At 45.8% G+C, this 19,329-nt stretch overlaps 1 protein-coding gene across 11 annotated transcripts in view; it reads left to right on the plus strand.

Annotated features, from left to right (window-relative positions):
- GOLGB1 (golgin B1) overlaps nucleotides 1-17,286 on the plus strand; it is a 76,381-nt gene extending 59,095 nt beyond the window's left edge. For all 11 annotated transcript variants that reach the window (XM_074573040.1, XM_074573041.1, XM_074573048.1 and 8 more), the window contains 8 exons: nucleotides 967-1,145; nucleotides 4,362-4,527; nucleotides 5,661-5,792; nucleotides 10,196-10,354; nucleotides 10,457-10,554; nucleotides 11,233-11,367; nucleotides 14,264-14,369; nucleotides 15,595-17,286. In XM_074573040.1, coding sequence (XP_074429141.1) covers nucleotides 967-1,145; nucleotides 4,362-4,527; nucleotides 5,661-5,792; nucleotides 10,196-10,354; nucleotides 10,457-10,554; nucleotides 11,233-11,367; nucleotides 14,264-14,369; nucleotides 15,595-15,729 — 1,110 coding nt within the window. In that variant the 3' untranslated portion in view covers nucleotides 15,730-17,286. The remainder of the gene's footprint in view (nucleotides 1-966; nucleotides 1,146-4,361; nucleotides 4,528-5,660; nucleotides 5,793-10,195; nucleotides 10,355-10,456; nucleotides 10,555-11,232; nucleotides 11,368-14,263; nucleotides 14,370-15,594) is intronic.
- Nucleotides 17,287-19,329: the final 2,043 nt, after the last annotated feature.

Consider the following 19,329-nt stretch of genomic DNA (forward strand, 5'->3'; position numbering starts at 1 on the left):
TTAACCTGCTTAGTCCTCATCTATGGAAACTCATGAATTTGATTTGTCTTAGATGTCTTAGAAGAGACTACAGGAAAGACTTGGGCCTGTTTCTCCTCTTGGCAGCTGACTGTCAAGACAAATACAAGGCATTGCAGCTTCATTTTGACATCCTTGCTTGCATACGTAACGTGTCTGTGTTTGTATAGCCTCTGGCACAATGCAGCCCAGCAACTTTTAGAGTTCTAGTTGGATGACAGACTTTTACAATCATTTTTCACTGTCACTTAGTCTGTCTTAGTTTTCCCTTCTGTTAATTCACAACAGACTTTGTGATACAATTCTTAAACATGTCTTCCTTCTTGTCCACTTTATGTCTCGGTTCTTTGTAGATTATATCTCCTCTACTGCTGTTTTGTTGAACTTGCGTATCTGTGTAGTGCTGCTAGTACTAAGATAGATCCTCAGTAGAGGGATTTCCTGACTCGTTAAGTGCTTACCTGTCTCTAGAGTCAGTCATGTCTTCGAAAACTGATTACAGTGGTGGATGTGTAATGACAACTTATTTCTAATTCCAGTCTGAGTAGACTGTCAAGGGGATTTTAGTTCCTCAGTTCCCTGGTTTACAGAAAATACAAACTTCAGGAGTTATTCTTAACCAGCTCCTTCTGTCTCACTATGTCTTCCTCCAAATAAGGGAATTAACATTGTAGTCTGGGATCTTTTTGTTAATTTATGTCAAATCTTCATGGAAGGTCTCAAAACTCACTACTCTCATTAACATTAGAGTTCTCTGAGGGTTTTTTTTTCTGAGTAGTTTTTAGCAGACTGCTGTAATAACTGATTCTATTTCTAGTTTCTCTGTCATCTGAAGGTGACTTTTTTTGTCCAGATGCCACAAAGAGAAATTCTCTTAAACCCTTATAAGTAATAAACCTAGCTGCTTGCTCAGTTGTGATACGTTCTGATATTTTCCTTTACTTAAAGGTAAGAGAGCTGAAGAACCTGCAGCAGCAGTACATACTAGTCGGGGTAGAATCAGCTGAAAATTCCCGCTTAAAAGCACAACTACAGGAATATCAGCAAGAGGCAGATAAACAGCACCGTCTCCAAGAACAGCTGAAGCAAGAAAGTATTTTCTACCAGCAGGAGCTCCAGCAGCTTAGGTGAGAATTACCTGTCTTCTCACTGCCTCAGATGCAAATGTACCGTTTCTTTCATTCAAAGAGCAATTGTGGGCAGAAGGCAAAGAAAGCATTGAGAACCTCAGCAAAGAAAGCATTGAGAACCTCAGCCTTACCTGTGCCAGGCATGATTAAATCACTTTGCCTTGTTCAGGAGTGGGCGCACATTTCCCTGGTTCTGCTTTTGCCTCAGACTTAGGGTGAAGGATTACAGCCCAGCATTTGAAGGAAATGCCTGTGTCAAATAAATCAATGACCTTTTAATTTTTATTTCCTTCATCCAGTGGTGGCCGATATCATTTGTTTGTGAGGAAACTTAGGCTGTTTCTTGTATTGGAGCTTATGTATATAACTACAAAACTCTCCATTCCAAGCTGATGGTGAACACCCTTTATTACCCATTGATGTCGTTGTTTAGAAAATACTAATTTTACATGACTAATCCTTTGTTTCATTTGCTTTATGTCTTCTATTTTTAAAATAGTCTGTAATTCAAGTCTAGTAAACTGTCATCTCCAACTGAACTAAAATTAGTCAGATAAATATGCTCTGTTCTAGAAATAGGTAAAAAATTCTTTCATGTACTTCAGAAATCCATCTAAGAGTGACTGAACCTGGAGTGAAAGGGGTGGGGGTTTTTTGTGGAAAGATCATAGAATACTTTGGGTGGGAAGGGACCTTTAAAGGTCAACTAGTCTAACCCCCATGCAATGAGCAGGGACATCCTCAACTGGATCAGGCTGCTCAGAGCCCTGTCCAACTGGACCTTGAATGTTTCCAGGGATGGGGCTTCGACCACCTCTCTGGGCAACATGGGCCAGTGTTTTGCTGCCCTCATTGTAAAAAAAAAAAAACTTCTTCCTTATATCTAGTCTAAATCTGCCCTCTTTTAAGGGTAGATTTTTACCCTCAAAACCATTACCCCTTTGCAACCCAGGTCCTATTGCAACAGGCCCTGCTAAAAAGTTTGTCCCCATCTTTCCTATAGGTCCCCTTTAAGTTCTGAAAGGCTGCTATAAGGTCTCCCTGGAGCCTTCTCTTCTGCAGCCTGAACAACCCCAACTCTCTTAGCCTGTCCTCATAGGAGAGGGACTCCAGCCCTCTAATCATCTTCAGGGCCCTCCTCTGGCCTGCTCCAACAGGTCCATGTCTTCCCTGTGCTGAGGGCTCCGTAGATGGACGCAGTACTACAGGTGCGGTCTCCCCAGAGCAGAGGGGCAGAATCCCCTCACTCGCCCTGCTGGCCACGCTTCTTTTGATGCAGCCCACAATGTGGTTGGCCGCCTGGGCTTCCAGTGCACGTTGCCAGCTGATGTCTAGCTTTTCATCCACCAACACCCCCGAGTCCTTCTCAGCAGAGCAGCGCTCCATCCCCAGCCTGTGCTGGTACTGGAGGTTGCCCTGACGCAGGTGCAGGGCTCTGCACTTGCTGAACCTCATGAGGTTCTCATGGGCCCACTTCTTGAGCTTGTCCAGGTCCCTCTGGATGCCATCCCGTCCCTCAGGCGTGTCAACCACCCCACTCAGCTTGGTGTCATCGGCAAACTTGCTGAGGGTGCCCTCAATCCCACTGTCCGTGTCATTGGTGAAGATATCAAACAGTACTGGTCCCAGTGCAGACCCCTGAGGGACACCAGTTGTCACCAGTCTGCATCTGGACATTGAACTGTTGACCACTACCCTGTGGATGCGACCATCCAATCAATTCTTTGTCCACCAAGCAGTCCACCCATCAAATCCATCCCTCTCCAATTTAGAGAGAAGGATGTTGTGGGGGACTGTGTCAAGGCCTTAGAGAGGTCCAGATAGACAACATCCATAGCTCTTCCCTTGTCCACTGTTGTAGTCACTCCATCATAGAACGTCACTAGGTTGTTCAGGCAGGACTTGCCCTTAGTGAAGCCATGCTGGCTGTCTCGAATCACCTCCCTTAGTGTAGCTTCCAGTAGGATCTGTTCCGTGATCTTCCCAGGCACAGAGGTGAGGCTGACAGGGCAGTAGTTCCAGGGTCCTCCCTTCTACCCTTTTTAAAAATAGATGCAATGTTTCCCTTTTTCCAGTCACCAGGAACTTCACCTGACTGCCATGGCTTTTCAAATATCGTGGAGAATGGCTTGGCAGTGACATCAGCCAGTTCCCTCAGGACTCTGGGATACATTTCATCAGGTCCCCTAGACTTCAGTATGTTCAGGTTCCTCAGGTGGTCACAGACCCGATCTTCTCTTACAGTGGGAGGGACTTTGCTCCCCCAGGCCCTGCCTTGCAGTCCATCCACTAAAGAGGTGTGGGGAGAGAGGTTGCCAGTGAAGACCAAGGCAAAAAAAATTTGTTGAGTCCCTCAGCCTTCTCTTAGTCTGTTGTTTGTCAGTTGCGCTCATCGGGCGGGGTGGGGGGAGGGGGTATGCCTTGTTTGACCTTCCTTTTCTGGGAGGCATACTTGTAGGAGCCCTTATTATTCTTTGCATCCCTTGCCAAGTACAGCTCCATCCACCCTTGGCCTTCCTGACCACATACTTACACAACTGGGCAGCGTCCCTGTACTCTCCCCAGGACACCTGTCCCTGCTTCCACTGCCTGTGCATTTCTCTCTTGCCTTTTAGTTTGACCAGCAGGTCTCAATGTATGGCTTATCTTTGTCCAAAGTGACATAAAAACTTGTAGTGTTTCTTCCACCTCTCTGTCTCCAATCTGACTGTCAAACTTAACACTTCAGATCTTGTACAGTTTGAAGTAGCTTACAAATGTTATTTATCTCCTGATAAAAGAAAAGGAGACTTACTTCCTGTCTGGCTTTAACAGTGTGAAAGAAGCTAAGGCCTCAAGTTTGCATGTTGGGACCAATGCTGTGGTTCTGGTGCATATTTGACTGAGGCAGTGATAATGTTATGATGACAAGTGGCATTGTCAATGACTTGCTTGACAAAACTCTTTGTACAGCAAGATCAAAACAATATCCAGGAACACTAAAAGTCTGAGCATTAAACAATCTGCAGCGTTGAGCCAAGTACAGAATACTTCCTTAAACCTGCTTTTAAGGTTCCTCTACTTAAGTGGGTTGTTTCGGTTTGGTTTAGATATCAAACTTCTTTTCTGGCATGGGGTAACAATAGGAAGTAGAATCATCCTCGGCTTGTTCTGAGCTGGATACCTGAATATCATAAGTGATACTGGTAATTTCCTTTGTGTTGTACTGGGCAGACAAGAGAAAACTACCTGGGAAAAGCAGAACAGCAGCATAAAGGAGCACTACCTGATGGTCATAGCGGAAAAAGACAAGCAACTGAGCCATTTACAAAGGATCACGCAAGAAATGAGACTGCCCCTCAGCAAGTCTCAAATTGTAGAGGAGCAGTACGAAATGAAGGTGGGTGGAAACACACAGATTCTTTATTGCATGGAAATGTGAAGCTTGAAATTCAGCCAAAGTAGTACGTGTTGCTTGTATTCAGCTTGTATAGACTGCAGTATTGGATTTTGTTGTGTGGCCTCCAAGGACTGCCAGCGATGCAACTTCAGTCATTGAAAACGTTAAGAAAACTCTGTAGTACCCTTATGCGCTCTTCCCTTAGTTCATGGTTTCTAATGTTTCAAGAAAGACAGTAGAAGAGACAGGGCTTCTTAGGTACCATAGGTCCTTCTAAGCAGTATAGAACTTCTCAGGTCATTCTTTCTGGCTAATTTAGAATTGCTTCTTGCACTGTGTTTCAATCTAAGATCTGGTTTAGTTCTTCTTTTAATGTCACATTCCAATTTTTAAGTTTTCTATTGAATATTTATTGCTGTTTTTACCGTGACAGGAATCTACAATCCTGACAATCCTCAGCCCAGAGAGACTGAGGGTTGACCATTGCACTTTCTGCCTTCCTTCCCCTGTATCACAGTCCTAAAAGTAGAGTGGAATATGTTGAGTATTTTGCTTGGTCTAGGGAAGGATGCTTGCCTGCTGCATGTACAATACCATTACATTATGAGTAAGGAAAGAACTCTCCTGCCTAGGTCTGTAATGTTCCAGTGAGAAGCTTTTGTGTCAGCGGAGGAGGGAGGAAATCTCCCTTTATCCCTTTGCATCCCACACATGCATATATGCAAAGAAAAAAGCTAGAACAATGTGCATGTGATCCTCTCCTGGATAATGTTTCAGTGCTAGCCTTTTAGTCTGTGTTGACTGAGAATAGTGTGGACATTGCTCTGGTTTTTTGTTTGTTTTTCTTGTTCTCATTTATACGCTTCCCCCTCCCCCTTCTTGTATCGTGGACAGCTTTAAGACAACTTCTGAGGAGGCCCATCATATGTACAAGTTCAGTGATCTTTCCTAATTGTTTGGATTTTCGGGTGGCTTTTAGGATATTTCTGTTTATTCCCTTTTGCTTGATCAGATCAAATTCCAGGCATAGGAATAATGTTCGGCTTTGACCTTGGAATACTAAGTGGAGAGGACTAATACAAGAGTGGGTTGTCATGTGTGCAGTACATTTTTCATTGTTCTTTCTCTGGCAGATTTCTTCAGAAGTTCTGAGAGGGGACTTCTCAAGCCTAGAAACAGAGACAAAACATCTCCAGGCCCAGCTAAATGACAGCCTGAAAGAACTACACCAAAAAGAGCTCAGAATTCAGCAGTTAAACAACAAGGTACCGATTATATCTTGCATTTGATTGCGGAATCTGGGATGAGGAATGTTGGGAAGAGGGTAGGCTTGAATAGGGCTCAGGGAGCAGGAATGAATCTTTCTGTTCTTGTGGGCATTTAGTGAAATAACCCAAAATCAGAAATATTAGTTAGAAGAGACTTGCGGTGATGATCTAGTACATCCTTCTGCTGCTCAAAGGAGCACTGTCACCAACATTAGATCAGGTCAGCCATGACTTTGCCTAGCTGCGTGGTGAAAGAATAGAGATTCCAGAACCTCTCTGAGCCTTTGTCCAATGCTGCTCTACACTTTTGATACAAATGTTTTTCTTAATGTCTAGTCTGATTCTTCCAAGCCACAGTCTGTGGCTATGGCCCCTTATTATATTTTTTGCCACTGTCAAAAAGTGTTTAGCTCTGTCTGCTTTATGACTGCCTTTAATTTAATTGTAATCTATTGTAAAATGTCCCTTTAGCCTCCTGTTTAGCAGGCTAATGCAGCTCAGCTCTCACGGGCATCGTGTGCTCCAATCCCTTGACAATCTCAGCAGCCTTTTCCTGTATCCTTCCCATTTCTCTATCCATTTTAGAATGATTTAGGATGGAAAAGACCCGTAAGATTACCTAGTCCAACCATTAACCTAACACCGCCAAGTCCACCGCCAAGCCATGTCCCTAAGTGCCATATATACATGTCTTTTAAATACCTTCAGGGATGGTGCCTCAACCACTTGCCTGGGCAGCCTGTTCCAACACTTGACAACCCTTTTGGGGAAGACATTTCTCCTAATATCCAATCTAAACCTCCCCAGCATAACTTGAGGCTCTTTCCTCTTGTCCTATCAATTGTTACTTGGGAAAAGAGACCAACTCACCTCCCCTCACTATCCCCTCCTTTCAGGGAGCTGCAGAGAGTGAGAAGGTCTCCCCTCAGCCTCCTTTTCTCCACGCCGAACACCCCCAGCTCCCTCAGCCGCTCCTCACAAGAGTCCTGCTCCAGGCCCCTCACCAGCTCCGTTGCCCTTCTCTGGACACGCTCCGGCCCCTCGATGTCCCTCCTGGAGTGAGGGGCCCAAAACTGGACACAGCCCTCGAGGTGGGGCCTCACCAGTGCCCAGTACAGGGGGACGATCGCTGCCCCAGTCCTGCTGGCCACGCTGTCCCTGATATAAGCCAGGATGCCAGTGGCCTTCTTTGGCCACCTGGGCACACTGCTGGCTCATATGCAGCCGGCCGTCAACCAACACCCCCAGGTCCTTTTCTGCCAGGCAGCTCTCCAGCCCCTGTTTCCCCAGCCTGGAGCGTTCATGGGGTTGGTGTGACGCAAGTGCAGGACCTGGCGCTTGGCCTTGTTGAACCTCATACCGTTGGCTTCGACCCATCAATTCAGCCTGTCCGGATCCCTCTGCAAAGCCTTCCGACCCTCAAGCAGGTCAACACTCCCACTCAACTTGGTGTCCTCTGCAAACTGAGGGTACGCTAGATCCCCTCCTCCAGATCATTGATAAAGATACTAAACAGAACTGGTGCCAGTACTGAGACCTGGGGAAGACCACTTGTGACCAGCTGCCAACTGGATTAAACTCCTTTGACCACCACTCTTTGGGCCCAGCTTTCCAGCCAGTTTTTTACCCAGCGAAGAGTATTCCTGTCCAAGCCATGGGCAGCCAGTTTCTCCAGGAGAATACTGTGGGGAAATAGTGTCGAAGGCTTTAGTAAAATCTAGGTAGGCAACATCCACAGCCTTTCTCTCATCCACTAAGCAGGTGACCTTGTCATAAAAGAAGATCAGGTTAGTCAAGCAGGACCTGCCTTTCATAAACCTGTGCTAACTGGGCCTGATCACCTGGTCATCCTTATGTGTGTCACGTAATCGCACTCAAGATGATCTGCTCCATAAACTTCCACAGCACCAAGGTCAGGCTGGCAGGCCCGTAGTCCCCGGATCCTCCTTCTGGCCCTTCTTGTAGGCAAGTTTCACATTTGCTAATCGCCAGTCAACTGGGGCCTCCCCGGCTGAAAATGAGTGACCTAAAACCAGTACCAGTATTCCAAGTACAGTCTTACTGGTACCAAGCAGAGCAGGTAATAACTTCCCTCAATCTGCTAGCCATGCTTCTCCTAATGTAGCCCAGTAGACAATTTGCCCTGTTCACAATGGGGACGTACTCTTGACTTGTTTTCAGCTGGGCAGCTGCTGTAACTCCCTGGTCCTTTACGGGAGAGCTGTTGCCTCAGCAGTCTTTTCCCATCCTATGCTGATGCATGGGTTTTGCCTCAGGTGTAGAAGTTTACATTTCTTATTGAACTTGAGATTTTTGTTGGCCCATTCCTCAAGTTTCTCAAGGTCCCTCCAGATGGAAGTTTTGATCTTTGTCATATCAGCCACTCCCCAACGTTCAATATTGGCTGCAAATTTGGTGATGCTATACTCTGTGTTAGAACTTCTGTTGCTGTCAATGTTGACCAATGTGTGCTCCAGGTAGGCCCCAGGATTATTCTGTGCATTGCTGGCTGTCAAGCCATTGGTCATTGCCTTTAAATCTAGTGGTCCGGATAATTTTTGACTATGTAGCAGTTAATTTGTCTAGTTCGTAGAATCATAGAATCTTCATGGTTGGAAAGGACCTTTGAGGTCATCGAGTCCAACCATACACACACAAAAAACCTGCTACAATCTCTGCACTTCAGAGCATGCCCTGAAGTGCCAAATCTACACGTTTCTTAAACACCTCTAGGGATGGTGACTCAGCCGCCTCCCTGGGCAGGCTGTTCCAGTGCCTGACCACCCTTTCAGTAGAGTAATTCTTCCTAATCTCTAATCTAAACCTCCCCTGCTGCAGCTTCAGCCCATTTCCTCTGGTCCTGTCGTTATTCCCCTGGGAGAAGAGGCCAACACCCACCTCTCTCCACCCTCCTTTCAGGTGGCTGTAGAGGGCAATGAGGTCTCCCCTCAGCCTCCTCTTCTCCAAGCTAAACATGCCCAGCTCCTTCGGCCTCTCCTCGTATGCCCTGGTCTCCAGAGCCCTCACCAGCCTGGTAGCTCTCCTCTGGACACGCTCCAGCACCTCAATGTCCCTCTTGTACAGAGGGGCCCAGAACTGAACACAGCACTCGAGGTGAGGCCTCACCAGTGCCGGGTACAGAGGCACCATCACTTCCCTGCTCCTGCTGGCCACGCTATTCCTGATACAAGCCAGAACGCTGTTGGCCTTCTTGGCCACCTGGGCACGCTGCTGGCTCATGTTAAGCTGGCCATCCACCAGCACCCCCAGCTCCTTTTCTCCTTAGTTACCAAATGTGAATACTGTGAGTGATGATGTTAAAAGCTCTGTGTACTGGAGCTGGCTAGGATGGAGTTAATTTTCTTCATAGCAGCCCCCAGGGTGCTGTGTAATAGATCTGTGACTAAAGCAGTGTTGACAACACACCAATGTATTAGCTGTTGCTGAACAGTGCTTGCACAGCATTAAGGCCTTCTCTGTTTCTCGCTCTGCTCTCGCTGCAGTGAGTAGGTTGGGGGTGGGCAAGAGCCTGGGAGAGGTCAGAACCGAAACAGCTGACCTGAAGGGACCAGAGGGATATTCCAGGCCATGTATAGATCACATTCAGGAGGATCAGTGACAGTAGTGTCTGAATGAGCAACTTTTCTGCCACTGAATTTTAGTGCTCTATTTCTAAAGTTGCCAGAGGGAGAAAGGAGGAGGGAAGAGGACAGAGGAGGACAGGGGGAGGGGAGGAAAGAAAGAGAGGAGAGAAGGGGGAGAGAGAGAGAACAGACTGGGAGGGACAATGGGGGAAGGATGGGGGGGACGGAAGAGAGAAGGAGACCAGACAAAGGGACCAGAGAGCGAGATTATGTGAAGAAAGTTGTTTCCAGGTTCCACTTCTGTTGTCAGGAGTTCTTTCTAGCTTCCTGCTTTCTAGACTCCTGAAGGCAGTCGCTCCTTTGGAAGGCACGCTTGTGATCTTCAGTGCTGCCTGTGATCTTGAAAAAGTTTCTATGTCTTAGTGCAAAATGACAAGCAGTTCGATTCCCACATTGAAATGGAAGATTCAGAATTTGGCAGTCTTCAGAAAGAGTTGCATTCAAGGAGAAAGCAAGAACATAAAATCATAACTTACTGACGATATTTCTGAAAGGTTTAGGTCAATCTCAGCACTTTAGAAACCTTGTTTTGGAAGAGTGTTATTCTGTATGTCGTGTTGATGTTTTGGGACTCCTGTTCTGGAAACCTTAGCCACAAGCTACAGTGGAGATTATCACTGGTCTTTGGACCTTAGTAACATGCAGCATGTCAGTTCCCATGTTCTTAATAGAAGTCTTACCCTCATTTACACAGAGAACAATTTTGCTTTCACAAAAATACGATTTCTTTACCTAGCAGTTGTATTGTCTTCTCAGCTCTCTCAGGTCTTTGAGGAGAAAAACGCCCTCTCCCTCCAGCTGCGCGGTAGCAGTCGGAACATTTGTGAGAGCCATCAGCACTACAGCGAGGTTCTGAACCGCTGCTTGGTGCTTGAGAGACAGCTCCAGGAGCTGCAGTCTGCAGACAAGGGCTTGGTAAGGATGGTCATCTTGGTGCCAGGGAGGGAAAAGCTTATTGCAGATGGTTCCACTAACTGAGCAGTATTGTATCTGCCATACATTCATGCTTTCTTTCAGGAGATGTTTGCAACAGATGCTGCTCCAGGAGCACCCCAAGAAAAGAATGAGCCTCAGAGAGGCAGTTACACACCAGAATTGCAGGAGTTACAGCTGAGGTAAAGAAAGCCTGAGAAAACAGGGGTGAGGATGTTAGTCCTGATGGAGGTGTTTAGGCTAGTGATGAGCCTATTTCTGTTGCTCTCTGTCAGAGTGTTGGAGAAACTCAGTTCCACACTAGGACCTTGTGGAAGTAGAGGAACTGTTACGTGCCCTTGACAGCTGTCATTAGTTATCTCTTTGGATTGAACTTCAAAAAATGAAGAGATGACATGCAGCAGCAATTCCAGTTGACCATCACCAGCCAATCTAGCATCTTTGATTTGATGGGCTGGGTCCTCAGTAACTGCTTAAGTATATTAGTGGTCCTGGTCTTAAGGCTGTTATGCTGAGTGTGTCTGGAATTGAGACCTAGCACACGACTCCTTGTAACCTTCTGGAATTAAGATCTAGCACACGATTCCTCATACCCTTTCAAAATAACTTTCAGAAGGTGGGGCCATGGATGACAGGGCCAAGGAACTCCTTCCTGATGTGACACAGAAGCTTCAAGAGATTTAGCTTCTCTTTATTAATAAGAGGTGACTTATTAAATATTAATAAAAGATGACTAAGTCTTCTGTGTAAAGTGGAAGGGAATTGGAGTCTGTTCATGTACTGCATCAGTGAGTACAACAGAAACAGAATAGTCCATGAATTAACCCTTTTTTGACACACGCTTGGTTATTTTCTGACAGGTTGTCTGAAACGGAACACTTGCATAGCAACACAAAGCAGGATCTGAGGTATTTAGAGGAGCAACTGGAAGAAGAACGAGACCGTCGTCTTGCTGTAGAGGAGGCACTGGCTGCTGCACAGGATCAGATCAGGAGGTGAGGGAGCTTGAGCAAACAGGCAGTATCAGCCTAAAAGTATGGTGATCCTAGCTCTGTGTTCATCTGCACTTCATTACATCCTTCTGTCAAATGTCACTGGGGGCACAGAAACAACTCTACCATGTCTATCACAGAATGGTCGAGATTGGAAGGGACCTCTGGAGGTCATCTGGTCCAATGCTCAAGCAGGGCTATGTAGAGCTGGTTGCCCAGGACCATGTCCAGATGGCTTTTGAATCTCTCCAAGGCTGAAGACTTCACAACCTCCCTAGGCAACCTGTGCTGGTGCTCAGACACTCTTACAGTAAGAAAGAGTTTCCTGATGTTCAGGCTATCTATCCTTCAATTGCAGACAGAGATAGAATGAGACAACTGACTAGACATTAAGACAAATTCTGACTAGAAATGAGATGCCAGCTTTCTCAATGAATTAAATTAACTGCTGGAAAATATAATTTGGAGACTGGGAATTGGGTGAAGGCAGAAGAGGAGCTTCCATACTTCCAGGGGATTTGTCTCCTCAGTAAGCATCTGTCTGTCATGGGCAAAACAGTCTTGACTCAAAGAATGTCACTCAGTTTTAATGTATTGCCAATTAACAAACTTCTACTTAATTTGGGTATTAAGAAACAACTAAACACTTAGGGAAAACACTTCCCACTGCCTTTCCCAGGCTCAGTTTCAGTCCAGACACCTCTCCTCCTTTGTTGCTAGTATCCAGTCCTATTGTTTACACCGCACATTACACTCAGTCCCTTTGGTGAGGCAAAGGGCCGCGTAGGAGGCTGGGGTCAGTATGTAGTTATTTCTCTCCGCTGCGCCTTGTTTCTTGCTCATTTCCTCCTTCCCCTAGCAGCTACCACCCTTTATTAAATATGTTTGAGCAGAGGCACAATATCCTCCTCTGATTGTAGTTTTGGCAGACAGTGAGGAATCACTGCTGGAAAGCAGCTCTGCAGAGAGAGACCTTGGAGTCCTGGCAGATGACAAATTGACCATGAGGCAGCAATGTGCCCTTGTGGCCAAGAAAGCCAATGGTCTCCTGGGGCGCATTAAAAAAGAGTGTGGCCACCAGGTCGCGGGAGGTCATCCTCCCCCTCTGCTCTGCCCTGGGGAGGCCACATCTGGAGCACTGTGTCCAGTCCTGGGCCCCCCAGTTCAAGAAGGACAGGGAACTGCTGGAGAGAGTCCAGCGGAGGCTACGAAGATGATCAAGGGACTGGACCATCTCTCTTATGAGGAAAGGCTGAGAGACCTGGTGCTGTTCGGCCTGGAGAAGAGAAGACTGAGAGAGGATCTCATCAGTGCTCATCAATAGCTAAAGGGCGGGTGTCAAGAGGATGGGGTCAGACTCTTCTCAGTGGTGCCTGGTGACGGGACAAGGGGCAACGGGCACAAGCTGGAACACCGGAAATTCCGTCTCAACATGAGGAAAAACTTCTTTACTGGGAGGGTACCAGAGCCCTGGCGCAGGCTGCCCAGAGAGGCTGCAGAGTCTCCTTCTCTGGAGATATTCCAAACCCGCCCGAATGCGTTCCTGTCCGTCCTGCTCTGGGTGACCCTGCTTTGTGAGGGGGGCTGGTCAGATGATCTCCAGAGGTCCCTTCCAACCCCTACCATTCTGTGATCATTCATTGCCAGCCAGCTGGAACCAATCGTGACTGGTACAGGACATTTCATTGCCTCCTGCCACACAGCTCTCCCTTGCAACTCCCTGTTACCAAAACCTTGCCATTTATACCCAATGCACTGTGTCTTTCAGGTTACTTGACAGATGTCCTTATAGTCAGCAGAGAAAAGGAGGCTGAGCTAGACTAGATGTTAGGATTAGGATGCAGTGAGTTGCATGTTAGAAATGCCTGTTTCTTCTCATTGACTATAAAAGTGGGTTTTATCACATAACTTGATTCTAGGCACTTGTGCTGTGCATTTCTTGTAGTTAAAATAAACCTCACTATTGGAGTTTCTTACATGAAAACAATGGCTTTCTTCTTACACACATGCCAATTTAGCCAAAAAATAATGCTCTGGATGGAGTTCCCTGGTAATTGCTACACAACTCAGACAACTGTAGTGCCTTCTGTAGCATTAAAGTCTATGGAAGCCTCCTACAACTGATTTCACTTCACTAACTAATGATAGCCCAAAGATTTGACGGTACTATTTCCGCATTTCATCCTTTAATAGTATCTTATCAATCTTGAATATCTGTCACTAGAAAATACTTAGGAAGAACCAGTACTATTGAGACCAGAGCTGGCTTCTAGAATAATTTCATAGAATTTAAAATATACACTTAAATCATTTGCCCTGGCTTCTTTCAAGTTACACGCTATGAAATTTCACTTGAAAGACCCTGTTAACACAAAGACCTCAGTTAAGTTAGAGAGTTCTAAATTCCTGAAAGATGAAAGGAAAAAAACAGCACCAAAAAAGTCATGAGTTTTGAAGTGACAGGATATAAATTAGGTAAGAAGGGACTCCACTGCCAGCAGCCGAGTTGTTCTCTCTACTGGAGAGGAATGGTAATCTGCATATCACGCAGTATGGAAGTTTTACTTTTCTCTGACTGCAGGCGCAGGAAGTGGCTGGCACTGAGCAAGTATAATTTGTATAGAGAGCACAATATGCCTACGCTGTAACGGTTTCACCAGCCTCCTGGTGGAGGAAGGAGGATCACTGCTAGTTGGATCACCCAGTCCTCCTGCTCAGCTTGAGCTCAGGAGGCACCACCTTTGTACAAATGAAACCAGTTCTTGTCAAGTGAGGCCATAGCTTGTTTGCAATGGTTCATTACTTTTTGCAGAAATACGTCCTTTCCTAAGCTTGTCTACAGTGTTGGGTTTGGGGCATCATAAGAAACTTAATTTAATTTCGTGTTTTTTTGTGACAGGTTGCAGTCAAGTGAGTGGACGTCTTCCTTAAATGCTAGCATTGATATGACTCCAGGTCACGAGCATTCCTTGCTGATTGACTCCATGGATAATAATTTCAGCAAAGTAAGACTTTACATTCGTAGCTCAAAGATGCTCACATCTCAAAGATGTGAGCCCTGGCTGATACAAGAAAATGCGAACTGAAAACTGTGAACCTATAGGAGCTAAATCCTTCTGTAGGCACATGTAAATCTGTTCGTGCCTGTGTGGGTTTCTGCTCTTATCTTCCTCTGTTTTCCACGCCAGAAGCCACATGTTGTTCTGATCGCGACCGTGCTACAGTCTGCATAAGCAGACTAAATTTCAGAGGTCACTAAAACTGTAGAGCAGCATTGTTTGTGCCTAAAAGGTGGTCCCAGGTTCCTTGTGGAATATTCAAGGCCTCAGTGGGGAGCAAACAGGCAAAGCCTGTGCAAACAGTGTGTAATCTCATGCATAAGAAGTGTACGTGTTACTGAACCTAGCCATCTGCAATGTCTGGAGAGTCTACCCTTTTGTTTAGCAGCCACCTCAGTTTTTCCCTACTCGTCATCTTTCAAAGCTGCATCAGTCAGGCTGGAAGCTGCGTTTTCACTGTACTGAAGGACAGCCTGGCAGTCACCTGTCCTGTTTTGCTAACCGTGAAGCCCTGCTGAAGAGTTGGGGGTGGTGGTCTCAAGAGGAGCATCACCAGAATTACGGCAGGAGCCGTAACCGGATGCTGCTCTGTGCTCATGCTTGGGGTTTGTTATAGAATAGACAGTTTTTTCTTTCTATTGGAACTTTTCTAGTAGATGTTACATTGTCTGAGGACTCCTGGAAGAGCCCCTGTAGAGTAAGGTCACTCTACAGCAGCTTGTTCAACAGCTTCAGAAGCCCTTTCAGCTGCAAGGGTGAAAGAATGCAACAAATAAATAATAATTTTCTTCTTCTAGGCTAGAGATTGAATAAGGATTCTTAGTAGCTCAAGGCTCTAGCAGAAAAGTACTGTTGATCCATTTGTTTATATTTCACTTGAAAGGGCTGGAAATTTGTAGGGACCAAATGTTAGAGGGATATGTTCTGCAGTCTGTTGCCCTTTCTCAAGCAGAATTGGAGAGAGCTGGTTCATAAGAAACCTGCAGAGAGCAGGGGAAGGGGAATATTTCACTGAGGATCAGCTCTAGAGGCCGAATCTGACAGTGGAACGGGTTTGGGAAGGTTGATGCTCATTAGCTTAAACTTAACTTCATGGTCAGGAGAGCTCTGGATGAAGGCAGCTGGACATACCCATTCCTGGTACTGACTGGTCTCTCTTTTACTCTTCCAGACTCGGAATATCCTTGGACTGCGACGCCTGTTACGCTCTCTCTTCCGATCCCGGACGCACTTGCCTATGCTAGTGGCCATGTATCTGCTTGCTGTCCACGTCCTGCTCTTCCTGTGTTTTACAGGCCACCTATGAACAGCAATAACAGCCGCCTCTTGAGCCACAGCCCTCTGTGTAATCCCTGGGCCTGCATTCCCTATCAACAGGGCAGCACGTCACCCAGCTGCCTTCTTTTTCCAAATTGGCCCTTAAGGAGCAGCTGCCCCCAGCAACTTGCACCTAGGTCGCTTGCTGGCAAGTACACAGCAGCCAGTGCTGATGCCTGGAATCTGTTTCCCAGACATCTGCCATTCCTTCAGTGTTTTTAAACGAGTGGTACATTTTCTGAGCCAGGGTCCTCATGCTACAAGCCTCAAGGACAGCATCTGTTCATGTACCTGGAGGAAGCACCACTCATTTTGTATAGTATCATGCAGTGGTAGGAATAAGAAAAAAATTCTTGAGTTCCTGCAGTACTTCAACACTTCTAGGAACTGCAGGATCTTCCCCACTGAATCAGTGAATTGGGTTGGGGAAACCCTGTAGTTAGATACAAGAAAGAGAAGTTTCTTCCTTTCTTCCATCCCTTAGATTCGCTCTGTGGCTCAGTGCTGTTTGAAATGCCATATCCTAAGGAAGTTTTAGACACTTTAAGGAACATGAATTGAATTTCAAAATCGTGTTCTCTGCTCAGTTGCATCTCCTGTTGAAGGAAGGCCAAAATTAGTATGTCTGGACCTGCTGAGCATTCCATTTAAAAACAGTCATATGTCTGCCCTGACAAGCTGTAAAATAATGTCAGTAATTTAGTTATTGAAAAGGAATAGGAAGCAAGAAACTTTTTAGCTCTAAGTTAATAACCTTGCTGCTTATAGCATTCGTGCACCTCTCACCGTGGAAGGTGCTTGCATACCTCTTGAAATGAGAGCAGCCGTGCTCCTGCGTTCTCATCCACTGAACCCTTGTCACAAGATCAAACGTGTACAGGCTGTGTTGAAGAGTTTCATCATGTGGTATGTGGGCCCACATCAAAGGCAGAAGCTCCAGAAGTAAACTGTTCCCCCCCTACACTGAGGAAGGGAATAGAGTTCTGAAAACTTCTGGCATCTCTGCTTTAGGAAAAGCCTGTTGTAGAAAGTTAGTGCTGGTCACTGGACTTGTTTGAATCTAAAGCAAACTGATGCAAATGGACTTGATCTTATAGGATATATGTGTTTTCTAAAGAATTCCTGAATACGTCCTGGAATTGAGACTGCTGTCTTCCAAAGGGAGAATGCTGAATGAGTCGAGTTCCCTGTCAGAGACCAAGTGGTGGTTCTGTTCAGAGTACTTGCCAGAAGGATGGTATTTGCTTCTTGCTAGTGTGTTAACAGTCACATTTTTCCCATGGGAAAGGGGTAGTTCTTTTGATGTTGCTGGTAAACTAAGATGCTGTAGCAGTGAACAAAGCCCGTTTGAGGATGGATTGATTTTATTATGGTAGCTAAAAATAACTGGCAGGTCCAGAACATTGGCACTATATATCCATTTGTGCACTACCCTTGATGATCCGTGTGGACTTCCTCAACTATATAAAATTCAGTGACCAAATACTTTGCCTATACCTTCCTGGGGGATGTGCTGCTGTATATAGAATAAAGATTATTTTTCAGATGGAATTTGTATAATGGTGTCATGTAAATGTCAGATCTCTTCAAGGTATGGTGCTGCTGTATCATACCTTTTACAGGACCACCATGGGACCGTGGGTCACCTTTGTATACGCTTCCTTGTATGTTGATTGCATACGCTCTATTTCTTTATATTATTTGAATGCCTGTGGAGATGACCTTTTTCCTCATCTCGCCTCTCAGCCTTTTTCAGCTTTTGCTGCAATGACAAAAGAGGAAATAGCACTTTAATAGTGAAAGCAATTCCAATAAAACAAGATCTGCTTGGGTTTACTTTTCTTTGCATTTAGGCACATTTGACTGAATACTGCACCCTGTTAGAGTTGTGCAACCCCAGGAAAGACAAAGGAGTTAGCAACAGCAAGCTGGAAACGTGTTACTAACTTAGATAAGACTAGTTAAAACATCCTGTCCTCTTCCAACTTGCTGGAGCGAAGAACAGGCGGCTCTGTCCATATTCACTGCTACAATCCACCACCACCTTTATAACAAAAGCTAGTAATGGGGTGTTGTTAGACCACAGATAATGTTTCCACTGTATTTAATAGGAGCAAGAATTATAAGCAAAGTATGTTTCCTCAAAGCCCATGATGCAAGTTTTCCTGAACTGAAATAAGCCAAGCTTCTGCTGGTTCAGAGACATTCAGGTATTTTATACCTTCAGGTAGAACAGTTACAGCTTAGATTAAATATATGAATAAATAAAATAAAACCTCAGAAGGAACTCCTGATCTGAGAATCATAGTCTGACCTAACAGCTTTGTGATTTGACCTAATGAAGATGTGGCGTTTTAGCTGATGTTTCCTGTTTCAAACATTTTAACTTTTTATTTCTTCTCTATTTGGTGGACCTGTCCTGCCTAGTGGTTTTGATCTATCTCCAATAGATTCTGAGAAGCAGATTCCGATGGAGCTGTGCTCTGCCATCTCCACTACACAAGCCAATTCAGCATGTCCACTACTGAGACCGGCCCAGGATGTGTCCGTGCCAGGGGGAAGGTGGATAGGTGTGAGGCTCTGGGTATGGTAGACAAAGCACATGATGAGATAGAATAGGAGGAACCTCTGCAACTACTCTCACCAAGGTCAAATCAACCGACTCCTTGCAACAAGAGCTGCATTAAGACCAGTGCTGAGAAGAAACAACAGTGAGTTATGGTTGTAGGTTATGCCCTCCTGAGCAGAACGGAGGCACCCGTTTGCAGACCAGACCCTCTTTTCAAGGAAGTTTGCTGCCCCCCTGGGGCCCGAATCAGGGATATCACCGATGACTGATGAGCTTAGTAAAGCCTTTGGACTATTACCCACTCCGCCTCTTTCATGTGGGTACTGATGATGTTGCAACAAGAAGTCTAAGGTTGATCAAAAGAGATTTCAGGGCTTTGGGGGCACAGGTAGTGTTTTCCTCAATCCTCCCAGCAATGGGAAGAGACACTGGAAGAAACAGGTGTGCTCAAGACATTGATACCTGCCTCCAGAACTGGTGCCTCCACCAGAACTTTGTTTTTTATAACCATGGGAGAGTCTTTAAAAACACAAGGTATGCTGGGGCCTGACGGGATCCACCTGTCCCAATGCGGGAAATGCATCTTTTCTTTTAAACTGGTGGAACTCATTGACAGGGATTTAAATTAGAATCAACAGGGGAAAGAGAGCTGAAGGTTAGCCAGGGGTTGGCATGGCATCGCCTGAGGGTGGCAATAATAATGGGAGCATTTACTCCAGTGGTCCAGGGAGCACTGAGGGATGAGGAGTACATCTGAAATGCTTGCACACCAAGACACACAGTATGAGAAACAAAGAGGATGAACAACTGGAAGCATTGGTCAGTTCCCGGAGCTCCAATATCATTGGTATTACTGGGACTTGGTGGAACGTGTCCCACGACTAGAGTGCTGGGATGGAGGGCTACGGGAGGAGCAGGCGAAGGGGAGGAGCTGCACTATACATAAGGGAGAGATTTGACTTACAGCCCTTACAGTTATGGATGGTGTGGTTGAGAGCCTCTGGGTGAAGACAAGGGGGA

The sequence above is a fragment of the Larus michahellis genome, chromosome 1 (assembly GCF_964199755.1).
Source record: "Larus michahellis chromosome 1, bLarMic1.1, whole genome shotgun sequence".
Lineage (NCBI taxonomy): Eukaryota > Metazoa > Chordata > Aves > Charadriiformes > Laridae > Larus > Larus michahellis.